The sequence below is a fragment of the Boleophthalmus pectinirostris genome, unplaced genomic scaffold, assembly GCF_026225935.1.
Source record: "Boleophthalmus pectinirostris isolate CB_2022bp ecotype Guang Dong unplaced genomic scaffold, ASM2622593v1 HiC_scaffold_14, whole genome shotgun sequence".
Classification (NCBI taxonomy): Eukaryota; Metazoa; Chordata; class Actinopteri; order Gobiiformes; family Gobiidae; genus Boleophthalmus; species Boleophthalmus pectinirostris.
Window position 1 is genome coordinate 23655344 of NW_026571047.1, and position 21485 is coordinate 23676828.

Here is a 21485-nt window from a genome sequence, read left to right on the forward strand (position 1 = left end):
ACTCAACTCACGATGACGTGTTCTTGCACTGCGCAACTTTTCTGGTGAAGTGTCCGCTATCTACTTGTCTCCATGGAGATGTCATTGCTTTGCCAGGAAAGTTCCATGATATGACTTTGAACATTTACATCGAGCGTTTATTCATTATGGGTGTTTCTGTTACTCAAAAATACAATAATTCCTTCTGTGAATAAGGACGACGCTCCACAGATCTGTACTGTAATGTAGCGTAGTGCTGTAACCTGCTTGTTTCCCTTGTGATAGATAGGTTTAATCTGTACTGTGGAACATTCTAGACAAAGCAATAACATGTCCATGGAGACATCAGGTGTAGTAAATTTATCTGCCACTGGAATATGATTTTTTTTCCTTAATTTAAACAACATTTTACTCAAATCAAGAGTTTTAACTTTTTAAGATTTAAATTTTTCACAGTGTATCAACCATAAACTGTATAAAGAAGTGGACTAAGGCAGTGTGATGTTCGGCTCCAGTCAAATGAAGCTCACTGAATCTTGCAGTTGTGGGAGCAAATTTGGAGCCAGGTCTGTATTAGGATTAGGAAGTTATTAACGGAATAAAAACACCAAGATCACATAGAGCGGGTTAATATGAACATTTTAAGACCAGAATGACGAGGCTCATGGCAGCAGTTGCAAAGAGAGTGGTGACATTTTTTTCAATGTAAAGCCAATGGGAACAGAGTTGATGGAGACTGAAGCGCACCCATGCTCACTTCCAGTTCGCTATGCCCATATATTTACAGTCTACTAGTATGGTATCAACCGATTAAACCACTAAACCACTAAAGGACCACACATCAAATGCTATTGTAAATATTTGGGGGAGTCCAGTTCCTGTTTTTGTTTACTTTGCGGTGATGAGCAGCTCCATCAGCGCAGAGACTGAGTGCATCCTGTAGAAGACTGAGAGCGGCTGGCCCACATTCACCAGAACAAACCAACTACTGAACCCGAAAAACTGCTTCCCCAAACCATTCTCAAACTGAGGGTGGACTCCAAACGCAGGGATAATCCACAACTGAAACACAAAAAGGCAACTATATTTACAACCATTACACAATAACCTTATTTTAAAGGTCTTATATCCTCCTGAGACACGGCCCCATTCATTTGTGTCCTTTATAGTGGACATTGAGTAAACCAGCTGATCTTTTAGGTGTTTTGAGATAGACTGTGTGTAATGCTTAAATAGGGCTGGGGTATTATAGAGTACTATCATGTCCAGGATAAAAAAAAAAATCTATAGGAGATAGTTTGTGGCTGCACTATGATTAAAAAATAAATAAGAAAAAACTTTTGCTTATCAGAGATGTGGTCATCCAATAAGTTGTTTTTGTGAGGTTGTTAACTTCATATGAATGTAACACCAAAATGCCCGGTGTCCATCACAGAGGACATGTTATAAAATTATACATAAAATAAAATTAACAAAATCTAAATGCTAAGGTGTTCATTTACATCCAAATAGACAGAAAATCACACAAAAAATATATTGCAATACACTTTTTTTCTTTGGGTCCCAGGAGGATATTACGCAAAACTGACTCTTGTGAACTTTTAAGCCATGTTATAATGTTGTTACTTCCTCAAAAACAGACCCGGAGTTGTGTTTTGGTTCATTCACACAAGTTTGAGTCATCCTTTATTATTAGTCTGTCTACATCTCCAAAGCTCAAAATGCTCAGTTCCACCTTGTGATGTTATGTAGTGATACTTTTCAAATCAACAGCCACATTTTTAGAAGAGAATTCCAGGGCTGAAACTATCCAAATGATTCTAGTGAAGGTGTGTGGGGACTAAAAATACAGTAGAGCACTTCCTGTATTACATGACATCACAAGGTGAACAGAGTGTTTTCTGTTTGAGAGAAGAACTTGTGTGTTATGTGTGAGTTTAAACTGGTCAAAAATATCTCCAAAAACCTCAAATCTTACTGAGGGGGGTTCAGTTTTCTATAGATCAGACTTGTAATGTGGTCTAGTAGTATCACCATGGAAACACATACCAGAAAGACTACAAAATACACCTTTAAAAAAAAAACTGAGTAGATATTTTTGCCCCTATACTGCTGAAGGGAAGTGCTTATTTATCAGAATTGTTATAAATACGAATTACTAAACTTTACTTTTCTGTATGACTCACCATGATGTTGGAGAGAACGAGGAAGGCACAGATTTCTTGTATTATTGTTTTGGACCAAGTCTTTTTGCTTTCTTCCTCAGGGTCAGCAGGTGGCGCTGTTGTGTTTTGATCCAACAGTGTGAGGCCTGCTTTTCTCTCCTCTGATTCACTGGATTTCTTCTTTAGCTGAAAAACATATAAAGTAATAAAAACACTGTCCAAAAAGCAAAATATAAAAAGTATAAAATGGAATTATCAATGTAAAAGACGTAGAAAAACAGCAGTATTATTTCATTTGGTATGGAGTTTAGATTCACATAAAAAGTTAGTCGTTAATCTGGAAAAAATATATATTTCTACTTCTGATTATCACCATTTTAAGACATTTTCATGAAATATTAAAGGTACACTGCGTAACTTTCATGGTAGAGAGCCTGTTATGTGCTTGTGTTCAGGGAGATGTTATTGCTTTGCCTAAAATGTTCCAAAGTATGGCATTAAACCTATCCATCTCCACAGAGACAAGCAGACCAATTTACAGGTGAGATCTGTGAAGCGGTGACCCCACTCACAGTCTGAATGTAAGTTTTTAAAGTTATTTTTGAGCAATAAAAACACCCATAATTTAATAAATAATAAATTCTGAAAAGTTACACGGTGCACCTTTAAAACTTGCCAAAACTTCTCATGAAAAATAATCAAATAAAAGTAGCTATATTTAGAAGAGGCAAAATAAAGATGGACAAATTATACAAGTAATTTGCATAGGCCCATAACATCTGCAACAGTGTTTTAAATGAGGTTTAATTCAAATATTGCGTGAAATGATTTATAGACTTTTGTGTATGGCATACCTTTTTCATTGGAAGACCACAACCATAAACAAATGATCTAAAAAGGCTTTGTAGTCTTTTTCTAGATGTTATGCAAAATGACATTATATTTGCAAAGGAAAACTCAGTAGATGCATCATCCTGGTTAGAGGACCTATAATTCTTCCAAAAAAATCATCAAAACTAATACTATGTTAGAATATGGTACTTAATTTTGTACCAGTAACTATCATTATGTCATCACTACGTCAATACTTAGGCAAGACATAAAGCTGTCAGCAGCAAAATGCAGATAATAGAGGTCAATGCCCTATCAGTAAAAGTGTGTTTTAAAATCATGAGTTAAAGTGCCCTTTACAACTTTGATTAGCCAACACGTTTTACTAAAAAGCAGTTAAAATCATTATATTTAAAGGGCTCAAATTACATTATTTTCTGATCTGTTGTTTCCTCATCAAAAACAGACCTGGAGTTGTGTTTTTTTTGTTTTTTTTTTTCATTCATTTCTTCTTCTTGAATAGAAAACACTCATTCAGAACATTTAAACTCCATACACCAGAATATTTCAGATGATTTCCACCCTCAAATTGCCTCTACTGACTCTGTCTTTACTGAACTAAAGGTAAAAGGAGTTGTTAAAGGGACAGTCTGGAATTTTGGACATAGGACCTCATTTCCTAGTTAGCCAGAGAGTTGGAGACGTGTGGAGACACTTTTTTAAATATTCCATCCAGTCCTTGTATTTGCAGAGGTCACTGGTGCTAGACTAGTGCATGTCAATGGCCATCGTTATCTTGCCACTAAAAACAGTCTTACCCACTCCACAAAACACCCAAAACAAATCTATTATTACGCCAGACTGTCCATGTAAATGTCTGTGTCGACAAAATAATGTTTAAAATAAAACTAACCTTGCATCACATGAATTGTCGCATGTTGAGGGACTATTTTCTCATATATCAGTCCGCCGCTGCCAAGCTTTCAATCAGAAGTACAACTCACTGCTGCTGCTCAGACATAAATCCTTCAAATGCAAGGTTGGTTTTACTTCTAAAATTATTCTATCAAAACAGACATTCACATCGACAGTCTGGCATAATAATAGTTTTATTTTGGGTGTTTTGTGGAGTGGGTAAGACTGTCTTTAGTGGCAGGCTAACTATGGCCATTGATATGCACTAGCCTAGCACCAGGGACCTCTGCAAATACAAGGACTGGATGGAATATTTAAAAAAGTGTCTCCACACGTCTCCAACACGCTGGCTCACTAGGAAATGAGGCCCTATGTCCAAAATTCCCAACTTAACTTAAAAACTTTGAACACTACATGAGAGATTTAGACGGACTAATAATAACGTAATACTAAAACGAATCATAATAAAACAAAACACAACTCCAGGTATGTTTTTGAGGAGGTAACACCATTATAACATGGTTTAAAGATCACAAGACTCAATACTGTGTAATATAGGACCTATTAAATTCCCACCTTAATTCTTACCTTAAACATCGTACTCCTCGGCTTCTTCTTGGCCTTGATACTCGGGTGTCTGTGGAGCCCCTCGATAATAAATGTATTCTGCATCACCAGCTCCAGCAGACTCAACACCGAGTAGGACAGGTCCAGATCTCCCAGAATTCCCTGCGTTCCGATTGCGATTGCAGCCACCAAAGAAAAATAGGACAGAGCGAGTTGTCCCAAAGCAGTAATAATGAGCAGCAAAACATCCAAACTCCGAGTTGGGTTGTGTCCTCCGTCATGGATCCTTTTCTCAAAACGATGGACTAACAAACCCAGCAATGAGCAAAAAGACATGACCGGCATAACTGTTAAATGATAACTGTAGAATAACAAAAATGCTGTAAGCTTATGTGCTGATTGTCCCACCCAAACTTGGTACAAAATGAAAACCAATATTCCAGCAATCAGGACTAAACCTCCAAATATGAGTCCGTAAATGATCCCTCCGCTGTATACGATTTTGACGGTGAGTTTGTTGTCGGCATGGTGATGCGTGGGTCAAAGTTCGTGCAACGTTTTTCCACATAACGTAAATCATGCACCCGGACATGAGGTAGTATTCCATGGAGAAAGGGTACAAGACCTCAAAGCCCTTCTGGAAAATGAGACAGGCTGGGGTCGAGCTGCACAGGCAAGCAGAGGAGTTCGACGAATCTGGAAATGGGACAGAAAATATCCATTTGAAATCAAAAACGACAAAGAATCTGTCAAAGTTGCAATGCAGTATTTGGCTTAGGAGCATTTTTACTTCTTATACCCTGTGTTTAAAGTGAGGATACTGTTTTATAAAAGACTCCTAACATGTCCTACACTGCAAATTTCTCTGATCTGGCCAAGATTTTAAAACTTATATTAGGTTATTCATCTTGTTTTCAGATTTATTATCTACTTACTAATTCTGAGACTGCTTAATTCTAGTCTAGAGGGCATTTATTTTAAGATAACTTGCCAAGTTATGTCAAATTATCTTGCTGCGTGGACAGAGAATTTCACAATTTTTAAGTAATTTTCTAATAGATTTAAGTAGGGATGTAACGATATCAAATCTCTTGGTACAATATTATCACGAGTTACGTCTCACGGTATGATATTTATTGTGATATTTGGGAGAGGCTGATATAATTGTAGATAGGACCCTTTTTTGCTTTGAAAACCCCTTGACAAGATTTTGGTGCGAATTATTTCTGTCATAATCCCAAGAATTCAAGTCAAAAACATGTTTTTCATGTTGTCTGCACTGAAATGAATCATGGAATATGTAGTAAAACCGAGCATTTAAGCAAAGGAACTTGTGATTCGATATATTTTGACAGTCCATGATATTATTGTACTTTTGACAATATGATATCACAATATCACTTAATGTTATTAAGTCTCACAATAATATCGTGGACCATCACAATATATTGAATCACAAGTTTATTTGCTTAAATTCATTGTTAATTGTGCAGCAATAGCTAAAAAACTGAGGGAACTACATTGACCATGATCCTTTGTTCTGTTTTAGTCCAATCTAAATGCTGAAATAGCAGTTATTAAGAGCTTTTAAATCTTAATTGTTTGGATTATGACAAGTGAATAGTAGCATATTCATAAGTTTAGTTAGCCTACATAAAATATCGCAATAAATATTGTACAGTGAGATGTATATCGTGAAAATATCGTATTGAGAGAATCCCTTCTAGGGGTGTAATGATATTCAAGTCTCACGATAAGATATCGTCATGGTATGAGCCTCACGGTACGATATTTATCGCAATATCGTGGGAAAGCTCACGATATGGTGGGGAGGCTCACGATTACGGATGTAACAATATCCCAATCTCTCAGTACAATATTTTCACGATATACATCTCACAGTAAGATATTTATTGTGATATTTTGTGGAGGCTAAACAGCTAAAACTATTAATATGCAACTTTTTTCTCTTAAAATGCCTTGACAAGACTTAATCCAAAAAACTAAGACTTAAAAGTGCTTAGAACTGTTATTTCTTCATGTAATCTGCACTGAAGTGGAGCAAAGGATCATGGTCCATGTAGTTCCCTCTGTCTTTTTTTTAGCTATTTCTGCACCATAACTCTTAATTTAAGCAAAGAGACTCGTATTTCGATATATTTGGATGATCCACGATATTATTGTGTGAACTTTGACGATATCACGATATTTCAGTTATTGTTCCATCCCTAATCCCTAGTAATAATTAATACAAAAGCAGCTGACAGGGTTACCTTTCCCTTAATGAGACACATTATTACTATGAATCATGGGAAATCACCTGCATGACCCGATCACTGACATTTGTTTCTGTGTCATGGTGTAATATCAGAATGAAGTAAGTGAGCGGAGATAAAAGTTCAAATGTTCGATGTGGCTGACCTTAAGCAAATCATTTTATTTTACATTACAATCAATCTTATTATTCTTTATGGGTAATTAAAGTTTACCAATACATCTTTCAGTGGTGATGCCAGCCGGATGCCATGTTACAGATTTAGAAATATATATACGCAAATATTTTTTCCACAAATTGTTTTAAGGCAAATGTAGGAGTAAAGCTGGCTATCCTTTTAATCTACACCTGCTTGAACTTCATACTCTCTTTCACTACATCCATAAAGCTTGTTCACTTTTGTCATCTACACCCTTTCTAAATTCAAAACAGTCTTTAGAAAAATAAAAAGTTAACACAAATACAATTACCAATGCCAAAAATATCCAAACGGAGAGTGTAGTTGTCTGGGGTGAGTCCGTCCTCTTTCTGCAGCTCAATCTCCTGGTGAATCGTGTCGTCAGTTACAGCATTGAGCCACAGCAACAGGTCCGTGCACAGGATCACCATCAGACCTGCTCTACAGATACAAACCACAGAGAAAAACCTTTAAATGTGATAAAATGGATGTCAATTCTCAAACTTAAAGGTCTTATATTACGCAAAATTGACTCTGTTGTCACCTCTTTAGTCACAGTCATACCTGAAGTTGTGTTTTGTTTCATTTAATCCTTTATAATTAGTTTGTCTACATCTCCAAAGCTCAAAATTTTCTGTTCTACCTAGTGATGTTGTGAAGTTGTAGTTTTCAAGTTAACAGCTGCCTGTATTACCACATGACATCACAAGGTAGAATAAAGTGTTTTCTGTTTCAGAGAAGTCAGCATTATAAAATAGCGTAATACTGGCTCTTTAAGACATCAAGTATACAAAATATCAGATATATAGACTCTAGGAATGTAACAATAACAGAAATATTGTGTGATATCGTATTGTCAAAAGTTTCACAAGAATATTGTGGGCTGTCACAAGATATCGAATTACAAGTTACTTTGCTTAAATGCATGGTTTTATCGTAGCATCAGCTTATGACCATTGGAAACTACATTTCCCACGATTCATTTCAGTGCAGACAACATGAAGAAATATGTTTTTTACTTGAATTCTTGGGATTATGATGGAAATAATTCACACCAAAATCTTGTCAAGGTATTTTAAAAGCAAAAAAGTGTCCTATCTACAGTTATATCAGCCTCTTCAAAATTTTGCAATAAATATCGTACCAAGTGATGCATATCGTGATAATATCGTACCGAGAGATTTGGATATTGTTACAGACTCCAAAAGTTACATTGGATTTAAGTGATAAATTATAGAATATGTGCATGGATAAAAAGAAGTGAACTGGACCAGGACAACAAGAACTAAACCAAATATATAGGAGTAAAACATTATAGAAAGATATTCATTGTCAATACGATTCTTCAGCTCTCAAAACAAGCCAGGACTAATTAATTCTTCTGAAGCATACTTGTTCTGTTATTGTCACCGTTGTCAGTGTAAAGCACAATCAAAAATCCTGAAACTAAAGAAAAGTGGAGCACCTTGTAATCACTTTGCGGATGTGAATGCAGTCCTTCGAATGGGCCCACAGTAAATATGTCTGCAAGAAGAACATTAAAGAACAGAAAATTACATATCAGGACAAAATAGTAATTTTACTCAGTTTCACTTTATGTATTTGTCATAAAATCTGATTATGATTTTTATTTGAGCATGACCTGCCTATCTCTGCCGGTGACTCACCATTTTTGGAAACAAAGATAACCCAGAGATGCATTATTTAGAGATACTGACCGTAAATCAGGTCAAAGCTTTTGAAATGTCATTATTTAAAAGCTAATTCTACCATTTCACTTGCCTTCCTTCTCAATGGATGGTTGCCATAAGTTAACAATATAGATAAAATAGCCTATATATTTTACATGATCAAAAGTCCTCAAAATAGTGACCATAACAAGAGAAATCATACAGAGGAAACCCATGAATATGCCACTGTACTATGTAGCCTATAATAATAATAATAATACTATAATAATAATAATAATAATAATAATAATAATAATAATAATAATAATAATAAGACATCAAACTTATATAGCGCTTTTTTGGACAATCAAAGATGCTTTACAAACAAAAATAAGAAGTAACACTGTAGAAAACCGGGGGAATCATGTAGGGAATGCCAGTTTGAACAGGTGAGTTTTTAGAAGTGATTTGAAGTGCTGCAGTGAGTCCGAGTTCCTGATGGATTGTGGGAGTGAGTTCCAGAGGGACGGGGCGGCAGTGGCGAAGGGTCAGTCCCCCAAGGTCCGGTACTTTGTCCTGATGAGGGGAGTGAGGCGGTTGTATTTGGGGGGGGGGGTGCTCTGAGACCTGAAAACACTGATGACATTTCCCCCTCTTTTAAAGTCCAGTACCTGCAGACAGAGGAAGATGATTTCCAGCAGAGGAGAGGCCACCTGGCTCAGGGATTTACAGGGTCTCAAGGAGATGATGAGGCCCACTCTGAACACACACAGGAGCACGGTGAACCCCGCGAACAGCAGGAGCACCACTGACAGAAAAACATATGTACAAAATAAACAATTATTAACAGACTTCTCACTACAGACACAATCTGTAAACGTCTTACACTGTGCATTATTTTCTCTTTTTGAACGATACTGGACACTCATCTTGTGAGTAAATGTAAATGCGGATAAAATATGTATGAGAGAACTATGAATATCTCCAAATTCGTGCAAGACTTTGAGAGTTTGAGGGCTGCAGTTATCAAATCAAGTTTGGCAAAATGTGTGGAACAGAGTTTTGAGCTCTGTAATGAAACAAAATGTAGGAAAACTCAAATATGCAAGACAAATACCCCTGTCTGTCCACTGTCAGTACACACAGTATTGTGTTTGAGTACACAGAGACAGGTGCTGTCAGACCTCAACTTTAATTAGTCTCTTCAAGGTCAATAGAGCGTGTTTATTAGATGTATTATCAGGACACGTCTATTGTTCAACCCACTTTTCACTTTCTGAGGGGTTTATTACAGGCATGCCATAAAAATGACAAATGGAGGGTGTGTTTTGAGCCATTTATTTCAAAACACAATTTGAAAAACATGTAATGTGACTCTAGTATTTATTGACAAAATAGACAAAAGAAATTAGTGATTATTATTAAACAAAGCAAGAGAATTGTCAATGGAAATTATTAAACATATTACGTAGGGAGACTTTATTCAATCAATTAACTGGCCTCATCCAGTATGAATGTGGAGTATTTATAATATAATATGTAATAACAATAATGCATCTTATAATACTAGTGTACCCAAACACTGATATTCAATGCTATTTTTGGGTTGCAACTTAAAGATGCACTATGTAACTTTTCTCCAACACCTTCTTGTCCCCATTGTTACTGTTTGCTATTGCTTGACCTGAATAATCCTTGTGTCATTCGTTCATTTCCTTTTCACAATAAAACCGAAAATATGAAAACGAAAAAACAACTATTTTCTTCATTATTTGTCTCCAAAACTAAAATAAGTAAACAGATAACGATCATTTTTTCAGTTTTCGATAATGGAAAAAAATGAATAACGGCCATTTCCCCTTTCTGAAACTTAAACTGTGATGCCGGATTTTTGCACCGCATACGGACTGAACCAGGACTAAAACAGGACTAAACCAGGTCTAAACCAGAACTAAATCAGGACTAAACCAGTACTTAGTGTCGGGACGGGCCCGGAGGTGCCCCCGCATAGACTGTCGGGTGATCAGGACTGAGACCAGGACCGAACCAGGACCAGACTAGGACTGAGACCGGTTTAGTCCTGGTTTAGTCCTGTTTGAGTCCTGTTTGAGTCCTGGTTTATTCCGTATGCGGCGCTAAAGTCGGGCATCACAGTTTAAGTCACGTAAACGGGAAACGGTCTGTTTTTTCCATTATTCATTTAAACACAGAATTGAAAACTGAAAAAAACTAATTGTTATCCATTTTTTCATTTTGGTTTTCGAAACAAATAATGAAGAAAATGTTTTTTGGTTTTATATTGAAAAACGAATGAACGAATAATTCACAGATTCTGAATGTTTCACAGTATGTCACCTGCTTGTCTCTATGGAGGTAAATGGGTTTAATGCTGTTTTGTGGAACATTTGGAGACTAGAAGGTTTCAGACCCTCAAACTGAAAGTTACAAATACAATATGTCACTTTTCTGGTTTCCAAGGAGATGCTATTGTTTTGAATGAAGGTTAAGAAGTGTAGTGTAGCAGTTATAACACTACACCCCTGTATACTCACACAAAACAGTGATTCCTCCGGCGTGGTGGTCCTGATGAGGTCTGGACCCTGGCCTTTTGGATTCCCACAGAATAAACCAGAGGATCCAGACTACACTGAGCGCCATCAGAAGCAACAACATCATCTCAGGCTCCCAAAGCAAAACATTCTGGTTAGTCAATGCTCGCCCAGCCAAAAGAGCGCCCCCTAGCAGCACCACATTCAGCCCAAACAGACCAGAGACCAGGCCACGTCCGCTGGGCATCCACTCCGACATCTTCTGCTCGTTTTCAGGGTCTTGGTCTGACGTTTGGTCCATAGCGGAGGATACGGAGAAGTCTGGATCCATGCCAAAAAGGTACTAGTGGGCTATATTTTTGGAGATTTAACTTACTTAATTACTGAAATCAAGCTGGTCACAAATGTTTTACACAAAGTAGCACCTCAAATCCAAGTTAAAACTAAACTGGATTTAAATTTAAACCAAGCTATGCATGCAAAGTAGGCTAAAATACAATCTAGACCTGGACGAACGACTGGAAAACTGGTCAAGTACAAGGTCTAAACCCAGATTAATATAGGACTGAAACAGACTTTTTCACAATATACAAAAAGGAAAAACTAGGACTAAACCAGAATTAAATCAATCATCAAACTGTATAATTATATAATCTAACTCAAAATCAAAACTCGAAACTGATTTTTAAAAATGCCTCAAAAATCAAAACTGCGAAACTTTAGATTTCTTTAAATTTTGCCAAAACTAGATGTTAACTTGAGTTCAACAAAGTCTAAACCTGGACTAAACCAAGTCCAAGACAGGTCTAAGCATGGATTACAATTGGACTGGACAAGTACAAGGTCTAAAGCGGGTTAAATATAGAATTGAAACCAGTCTATTTCGCAATATACAAAATGACAAAACTAGGAATAGCTCAAGACTACAAAGCACCAAAACTATAAAACCAAAACCAAGTCTATACTAGGTCTAAGTCAGGACTAAAGAACAAGGAAAGATACAAATGAAATCAAAACTTAATGCAACCAAACTGACCCAACTTTACCAAATATTCACAAAACAGACTATAAGTACAGACTAAGCACAACAAATTTAACTGTACTGCATCAAAATGTAAACTATGTAAACCACCACACTGATGAAACAAACTATGATTTACAATTCTACAAAAAAAAAAAAGTTTAAAAATCAAAACTTCAAAATTTTACCGAGCACCACCAGAATAAGGCAGCGTACCAGCAGTTGTCCAGGCACCACTATTTAAGAACCACTACTCAAGCTTAAACGTTAAAAGCTCATACGGCCCTCTCCTCTGCGCACACACCTCCACTCTAGCTCAGGTTAAACACAGGTGTGGCTAAAGTCCTGCAGTAAAACTCACGTTTTCAAGCCTGACTCCAGGAAGTAGCTCATTAATCTCTATTGGGCATTTATCAGGCTTTGTTTGAGCTGATATGAATCACACTACACAATGTTACTTATGTTTCACTCACGATTAAAAGGACACTGTGCTGGGAGTGCATTGTAAGGTCAACAGGTGATGGATATTCTGTTTGGAAGGGGGATTTGAAGAGAATTTGTATGTGTTAGATTCCTTTAAAAGACACTATAATAATAATAATGATAATAATAATAATGAAAAAAAGCTGCATTGTGATTGGCTTTTCCAGCTTCGAGGCACTCAGAGAACTTTACATTAAGAACAGCTCATCCAGTATTACTGTTAATATTGTATATTTATTTGTGTTTTTCATGTGGGGAGGATAAAGGGGGGCTTTGGGAATGGGGAGGAGGAGGTGGGTTAAATGTGGCATTTGTATATTTATACATCCTGTGGCATTATTGTGTAGTCAGGCTGGTGCCACCTAGTGCCTCCACTCAATTTCATTTCTCTCCAGCGACTAGGTCAGGAATCAAAATACACTAGACGGTTTGCAAGAACCCCGGAAGTGCAAATTCGGGTACCAGCCAATCAGCGAAGAGTCATACATTCAGCATTGTCAACGATTCCCGAGATCGAGGATTTAAAGCCAAAACAAAGAGAATGTTTGGTGAATTTTATCCAGGGGAAAGATGTCATTGCCCTTCTTCCTACGGGATTTAGGAAAAGCTTAATATACCAGTTAGCCCCGTTAGCGGTGCATTACATACGTCACAACCAAATAGCAGAGACTGGTTAAATGATAAAAAGTACCCACCTACCATCGAGCGAATGAATTCTAACGCTGCGAGGTCAGACGGTTTGTACGAAGTGAAACAAAGTAAAACTGTCTGATGAATCGGCTAATTATTGTGTGGCTGTAAGACCACAATATGGGAAAAATAAAATAAAATATATATGACAAAGTACCACTCATCTATTCACACTCACATTCATACACCAGTGTACACAGACACATAGGGCCGAGGTGGGTTAAGTGTCTTGCCCAAGGACACAACAACAGCATTCATCTGTGGGAATTTGAATGTGTTTATGTTTATGTCGAGATTGGGATTCAAACTGCCAACCTTTGAGACAAATGCTCTTAGTAATCCTGCATTTAAGACTTGAGTGTTCAAAAAATGTCTCTTTTCTCCTATCGCCCTCTCTCTACCCACTGCTCTGTACTTGCTCAGAAAAAAAATCAAACTTCAGGAGAAATACAAATGATAAAAAATAAAATAATAAGGTAAAAACAACAAAAGCTGCTGCTTGCTGTGATGAAATGATATTGTGAAGAGGTTGGATCAGCTACTAATAATCAGTTCTGCAGTCTGCTACAGGGACTGAGTTAATCCATTTTTATTAACATTTTAAATAGTTTTAGATCAATATTGTGTGTCCCCAAATTAGGATCTACAGACTGTTTTAGTGAAAGTGTATGAACAAAACCAGACAAATCTGAATATGTCTTTAATAGGACAATCATCAGAAAGCTCTTTTATGGAAATCCTGTTTCACATCCTGGTTTACATGTTAAAAAGAGAAAAAAAAATAACACAGAGGACTACGATACAGTGTGGATTTCTGTAAAATCAACAAGCAAAGCACTAAATTTTTATTTATCTCAGGTAAAATAGGTTATATATTTTGTTGTGAATATTTGAGAATTTTCGAGAGGATCTGTCGTCAGCATTTGAGAGACAGCGGCTGTGGTTGGACTTTTGTTTTTTGAACCTTCTGGATTCGAACAGAATGTCGAATTGACCGGCTGGTTAGGCACCTCTCCACCCACCACCAACCTCTCTCACATAATTCATTCACCAGTGACATTTATGCTGCAGTTAAAATAAATTACTCAGTTCAATTAGAGCTATAGTAAATAAATAAACTAAAGCGCAGAAACTTTTAAATCATGCCTATAGTTTTGTCCCATTACCTCATTTTTAAACATGTACTTTTTAAATTGTATTCTTTGTACAATGTCTTTGAGTGTTTAGAAAAGCGCTATATAAATAAAATGTAACATTATTAAACCGTGTATACTACTTTTTTATTTTTATGTAGCAACTTTCCACCTTCAAAGAACTCAAAGCTGTTTACATCAAGAAACCACTCACTTTGTTACACCTTCTTTTAATTTAAGTTGATTTTCTATAGTTTTATTATAGTTCTTAGCCTTATTTTATTGTGTGTATTTGTGTTTTATTCTTATATTGCATTTTCATCTGTTTTGTTAAGCACTTTGGGGCAGCACTGTCTGTTTTTAAATCTATATAAATAAACCAATTACTACTAATACTCCTACTACCACGAAACAATAATACTACTCAAAGAACTTCCCCATTAGTTATGCAACCATCAATCTGTGTGTTTACAAGTGGAGTCTGAATCGAACAGTGGCTCATTTATTACATTACTACTACTACAATAAAACTTATCAGCAAACAAGGTTATTAAATCATTAGTACGCATTGATCATTGATAAGTAGCCTAATTTGTAACGTTATTAGAAATACACTTCAGGACAAAAGGATACAAGAAAGCAAAATATAAATGCTATCTTTTATTATACATACTCTGTCTGGTTTCTGTTAATGTTGGTTTTGAATTTAAATCAATAAAAGGTTATGTAATGGGCTTCTGTTTGCAATAATTAGAGGGAGTTTGATAAGAAAGTTATTTTAGTGTCATTGCCCTATTGTGTTTTATTGCATTTGTATCATTAAGAAATACAGAACATAAAAAAAGCGACATCTGCTCGTTATTAGTCCAGAGTTCTTTGCTCTGACATTTTCAGCTTTTTGGAGTGCATGTAGTCGATATTGCCACAAGAGGGAGCTCAGTCCTAAGTTTTATCGTCCGTTACGTACACACTATGCCTCATCTTTTGGACTAATCACTATTATATAAATTAAAAGGTACGGTATATAAGCTTCTGCAAAATTTCCATGGAATCAAGCAAGAGGCCTTCCCCCAGTTATGTCTATGGAGATGCAAGCCCGCTCAGAGAAAAGACCCATGTTTATCAGTGCAATAAACACAGTCAAATGATAAAAGGACTAAAAAGTTACACAGTGTGGCTTTAAAACAAGTAAAAAATACAGTTTGTGGAGAATCAAAAATATTTAAACAGACTTGACATGACATAAATAGCTTGTCACAACTGAATAAGATATTACTATGTGAATACTACACTCACTGGAGTTTGGTTTCATACATTCATACTTCTGAAACTGAGGCTGTACAAGGCTATTTAAGGCCACTGTGCTTACCACAAAATAATTTCTACAGAATTACATCTACGTAAAATTTGAAAGGCCTGTTTCCCTCTTAATGAGTTTCAGGTTCCTTTTATATGCAACATTTTGAAAACTTTTCCATTGCAAAAGATATATTTTTTTGCTTGAAATTGTGAATCACTAATGGCAAATAATCCAAATTATTTATTATTGTGGCCACACTGGTTTGTCAAATACTGATCCCATCAGATCTCAGAATCTAAGCAAGGCCAGGCCTGGTTAGAACTTGAATGGGCCACTGGGGAAAATCAGGTGCCACAGGGGGGCACCAGTGGCAAAACTGTCATTGTGTCATTTAGGCAAAACACTTCACCCACATTGCCTAGTAGTGAGTGAGTGAGTGATGATGGTGGTTGGAGGGGCCGATAGCGCAGATTGGCAGGCATGTTTCCATCAGTCTGCCCCAGGGCAGCTGTGGCTACAGTAGCAGTTTACCACCACCGGGTATGGAGTGAATGAATAATAATCTGTAAAGCGTCTTTGTGACATATGTCTGTTAAAAGCTCTGTATAAAATAAACGTACTTACCTCCGACTTATCATTCTGAAACTCATGGGTAAAGCACAGTGACATAATGCACACGCTAGAAAACACAGCCCAGTTTTTAGATAGTAAATTAATTTTATAACTTTTTTATATAAGAGCCTGTGATCAATACAACTACAAAACTGTTGGCAAATGCTACCTAGCTACAAGTTAATGTAATGGGACTTTTTAACAGTGCTAATCAGCTCATCTGTTGTAGTTCTACCTAAATCAGTTCTTTATGGTCAGATTGTGTTAAAACAAAGCCTAACTTGTGTAACAGACCTTCAGACAGAGCAGTGTCTACATTTAGGAATACTGATGACATATATTTGTAAAATGTATTATAGCCCCTCCTTCAGCAGCATCTTGAGACTTTAATCCGCCGAAAGGTGCAGCAACAGACAGATCAGTGCCTCAAGTTAACTTCACAAGTTAGCTGAACGTTATTATAGTCTATGTTTCCCTCCTTCACCAGTGTCTTGAGAAATGTCTGGTGTCTTTTATCAGCCAAAAAGTGTTGAAACACACAGTGGCTCTAGTTAGCTTCACCCCCTCAGAGTTCAAAGTTTTATGTTTTTCTCCTTCCACAGCATCTCGAGAAACGTCTTACATCTTTTATCAACCAAAAAGTGTTGAAACAGACAGATCAGTGCCTCTAGTTAGCTTCACCCCTCAGAGTTCAACGTTATCAAATGTTTTCCTCCATCAGCAGCATCTTGACAAACGTCTTGTGAGAAATGCCTTGTGTCTTTTATCAGCCGCAAAGTGTTGAATACAGCGAGACAAGGTGCAGGCCACCCACAGACACAGGCTTCACATTCCTGTCCACACTCAGGACATCCTACAGTAACTGGAGAGCGAGGGGTCACTGTGATGTCTATATCCAGATCAGGGCGGACGGACAACGCACAGGCTGTGAAGAGGTGAGGGGATCCGGGGTAAAGGTCAGAGCGGCCTGTCAGCAGATTCAGAGGAGTTTCAGAACATATTGGTGGATAACTACTATATATTTTCGTTATCATTTAATACATGATAGACAGAGCCAAAATTTTGGGGGACCAATATTATTTTTGCTGTTTGTTATTATAATATGTTGTGATTTGTGAGTTATTGTGTCCAAATAATTACCCTTGTGGATCAATAAAGGATAATTTATTAGATTACTACTACTATTTCTGCCACTACAACTACTACTACTACTACTACAATAAAAGCTATCAGGAAATAAGGTTATTAGATCATTAGAATTCAAAAAAACAATGCATAGTCTGAAGAGGTGAGGTATTCAAAACACATTTATAGATTTCAGATTTCTGTTCCTGTAAATGTCACAAAGCGGCGGTCAAAACCATGAGTCATTCAAGTAGCTTTTATCTGAGGTTTTAAAGTGCCATCAAAACAGAACTCACTCTGAATGGTTAGTCATTTAAAGGTGCACTGCTTAACTTTTCAGGTTGAGGGTCTGCTACCATGGAGATCCTATTGCTATACCTGTTATGTTCCTCAATAAGGTATTAAACTTATATAAGATGCATTTATTTAGTTATGGGTTTTTACTGTGAGTCACCTCCTTGCAGATCTCACCTGTAAATTAGCCTGGTGGCGTCTCCTGCTTGTTTCTACGGACATTGAAAAGTTTAATGCCATACTTTGGAATATTAGAGGTAAAGCAATAACATCTTCATGGAGACAAGAAACTGAAAAGTTACACAGTGCAGTTTAAGTAACATTGATAGACAATTTAACTAGTAAATGTACTAATTCAACAAAAAGCCTGAAGAGAAATATTTTTGACTAAGGCTGTGCAATTAATTGAATTTTGATCAAGATTTCGATTTGTGTGTCAAACTATCTCCAAACTCATATAATCGAGTTAAAACAATTAAGCTGAACAAAGGGATATTTATAAATATTTTTAAATATAAATAAGTATATTTATTTTATTTTTAAATATAGAGATTGTAGGACAGCTGGATATATAGTTTATTTTGGATGCATTTATGTTTTTCTCTGCCTTATTTCATGTCCAAAGTGTATTTTATTCATTTTATGTTTTATACATCGCAAAACTGTTCTGAGGTTCATATTTGTAGCCTATATTTATTTACAATTTAAAAGTTTTGCATAAATTATCAATAACAAGTGTTTTTTTGAGAGAGAAATACTGAATAATTGTTTGAACAATAGTGATTTCAATATTGATCAAAATAATCATGATAATGATTTTTTTCCATAATCAAGCAGCCCTAGTTTTGACACTTCTGGACTAGACCCTATAACAAAACTGCATTTTTACAATATTCATTTTAGCTGCCTCTCATTTGTATTCAATTTTATTCACGTTGTGCCTTGTTCCCGTCCTGAAGACACCCAAGTGACCTAAGAACTACAGACCCATAGCACTGACCTCTGACCTCATGAAGACTCTTGGAGCAGCCTACAGTGAAACATCTACAGGACCTCCTCGAGTTCACCTACCAGCCCGACCTCGGAGTAGACAACGCCATCATCTATCTGCTCCACAGAGTCTTCACCCACCTGGACAAGCCGCCCACCACTGTAAACAACATCTTCTTGATTCTTACTGTAAATATGACATCATCAGGTTGTCTCTGCACTGGAGAAGCTCACAGTGATGCAGGTGATGTTCCTCTGGCGTCCTGGATTGGGCATTACTGTACCTCTGTATCTGATACCTGGATCTCCAGAGGGGATTGTCCTTTCCCCTTTCCTTTTCACCCTCTACAGCAAAGAACAAAGTCAAACCAAGTCAAAGCAAGAACACAAAGATCAACAATAACAGTAGAAAGGCTAAACATCAAAAAGAATAAAATGGGTTATGTAATAAAATATTTTGAAAAGTATTATTTGACACAGCCAGCATTCAATTTATGAAACTTGGAGAGCAGCTGCAGCTCAGTTATGCACAAATGCACTTAAATTCTTATTTCATATCCTAGGTTATCTACTTTTAGCCAGGCTGGCACCACCTAGTGCCTCTGCTCAATTTCATTTCTCTCCAACGACTAGATCAGGAATTGGAATATAATAGGCGGTTTGCAAAAAACCCAGAAGTGCACCAGCCAATCAGCGAAGAGCCAGACATTGTGTTGGCAACGATTCCTGAGATCAAAGATTTAAAGCTGGAACAAAGAGAATGTTTGGTGAATTTTATCAAGGGGAAAGATGTTACTATCCTTCTTTTTATGGGATTTGGGAAAAGCTTAATATACCAATTTTTTTTAAAGTGCCTGCCTACCATTAAGCAAACAAATCCTAATGCTGCAAGGTCCGAAGGTTTTTACGAAGTGAAACCGGCTGATGAATCAGACTAATCAACTTTAATACCACAGAAAAAAAAACAAAAAAACATATTGTCCAGAAAGTTACATGTCAATATTCTACAATTATGCCTTATGTAAACTGCTTTTAATAAACAACTAAAAAAGTACAGTGCATGTTAAGATTATTGCTCACTAGTTCAGCCTTTATAGACCTGCATTTGATAGATGGTGAAGTCAAACATAAAATGCAAGAGGCAACATTATCATGTAATACAATTTGGTCATAGTAACCAAACAAATGAACAGAAAGTATCATGCAGTATCTGAAAGGCTAAATATTGTCTGATTATATATTGAGTTAAACCAAAATCACGTCTAAGTTTCAGTTTGTAAAAGGCACGTGTTCTGTTTATGCAATAATTATTATATGTTACTCATCCTCATAGTAACTGCAGCAACAGGAAGTGCATGTAACGTCAAATGTTTACTCAAGATTTTAAACGCATGTACTTCCTCACTTCTTTTCTATTTGGTCTCTTCCTTTTTAGGCAATGGCCCGCTGCTCTGGCCCCTCTGGGATCTGTGTGAATTCCTGAACTGCCTGGCTTCACAGTTGGTTTTCAGCCTCCAAACCTGAATGTGTTTTTATTGTTTTTTTCAGGGCTGTAAGGTGGAGCAGAAATGTGCCCGTGCCACTTTAAGACTAAACAAATGTGAGGGTTGTGTGGTCATGCAGGAAGTCACTGGTGCTGTAATACAAACATATAGGCTACAGCACACGCGTATTATTAGGTTACGAGGTTAGTTTGAAGTAAAATAGAACGTAAACTTCACTAAAATTCACATAAGTAAGCATACATTTGATTAGGCAACTATTTGAGACTATAATGTTAAAGAAAGCATACATTTTAGCTCTACTTTGTGCACTTCTATCTTGTATTTATGCATTTTTACTTCTAAACTACCTTGAAAACATGCCTTCTTGCATAAATTGGACTCACCTCCCCACAGATCTAACCCGTAAGCTGACCTGGTGGCATCACACATGACTTAAATGCTAGTGGAACATTCCAGCAAAGCGATAACATATCTGTGGAGACAAGCAGCTGGAGGATCCACTGCCAGAAAAGTTACGGTGTACATAAAACTTATAAAAGTGAAGTTAAATTATTTTCCAGATAAAACTTGAAGCCTACAGACTGAAGTTTTATTAGTCCATATAAATGTTTATAGCCCATATACTCTAATGTCTATTAATTGAACTTTTAATTAAATGAGTTAAAATGTGTTTATATTGTAGGAAATGTTCTAAATTATAAACCAAACCCATGTAGTTTTTACAGAAAATATTTCGCCTGTACATTCCATTCATTTCGGCCGGCTAAGCCTATTTATACACAGACTGATCTAACCTCAACTTCTTCTTTTTATGGCTATACTTATTGAGTTTTTTTTACTTCAAAGTAATATCCTGTCCCGCAGTGTTTGTTTCTGCTGTGGTCTGCTATCTACTATGTCAGCCACGCCGCCTCAATTCCTGCCAAAACGACGCATGTTTTACCGATTACTCGACAGCTGTTGGAATCCACCACTTTACTCACAGTAGACAAACGTATTTCCCTTTTTAGGACATGGGGATCTATTACGTAATTTAGGAAGCCCACTTGGATCTGGAAAAAAAAAAAAAGGAAAAAAAGAAAAATGGAACTCGGCTTGTGTGGAAGTGGGCGGGGTTTTGCGAGACTGGCGGCGAGGTGAACCAATCGAATGCGTGGAATGCCGCCGAGCTGCTCTGTGATTGGTCGGAATCCCTGCTTGCGT

The 21485-nt window shown here is 36.7% G+C and overlaps 1 protein-coding gene across 1 annotated transcript; it reads right to left on the reverse strand.

Moving 5' to 3' along the window:
* Positions 1 to 744: 744 nt before the first annotated feature.
* On the reverse strand, positions 745 to 12391 carry LOC110160418 (proton channel OTOP3-like). The gene is given in 9 exon segments (XM_020925059.2): positions 745 to 1041; positions 2166 to 2330; positions 4479 to 4998; positions 5000 to 5153; positions 7203 to 7351; positions 8376 to 8434; positions 9252 to 9388; positions 11133 to 11480; positions 12339 to 12391. Coding segments are annotated over 8 exon segments (1686 nt in total). The 5' UTR covers positions 11461 to 11480; positions 12339 to 12391; the 3' UTR covers positions 745 to 867.
* Between the last annotated feature and the right edge of the window lie 9094 nt (positions 12392 to 21485).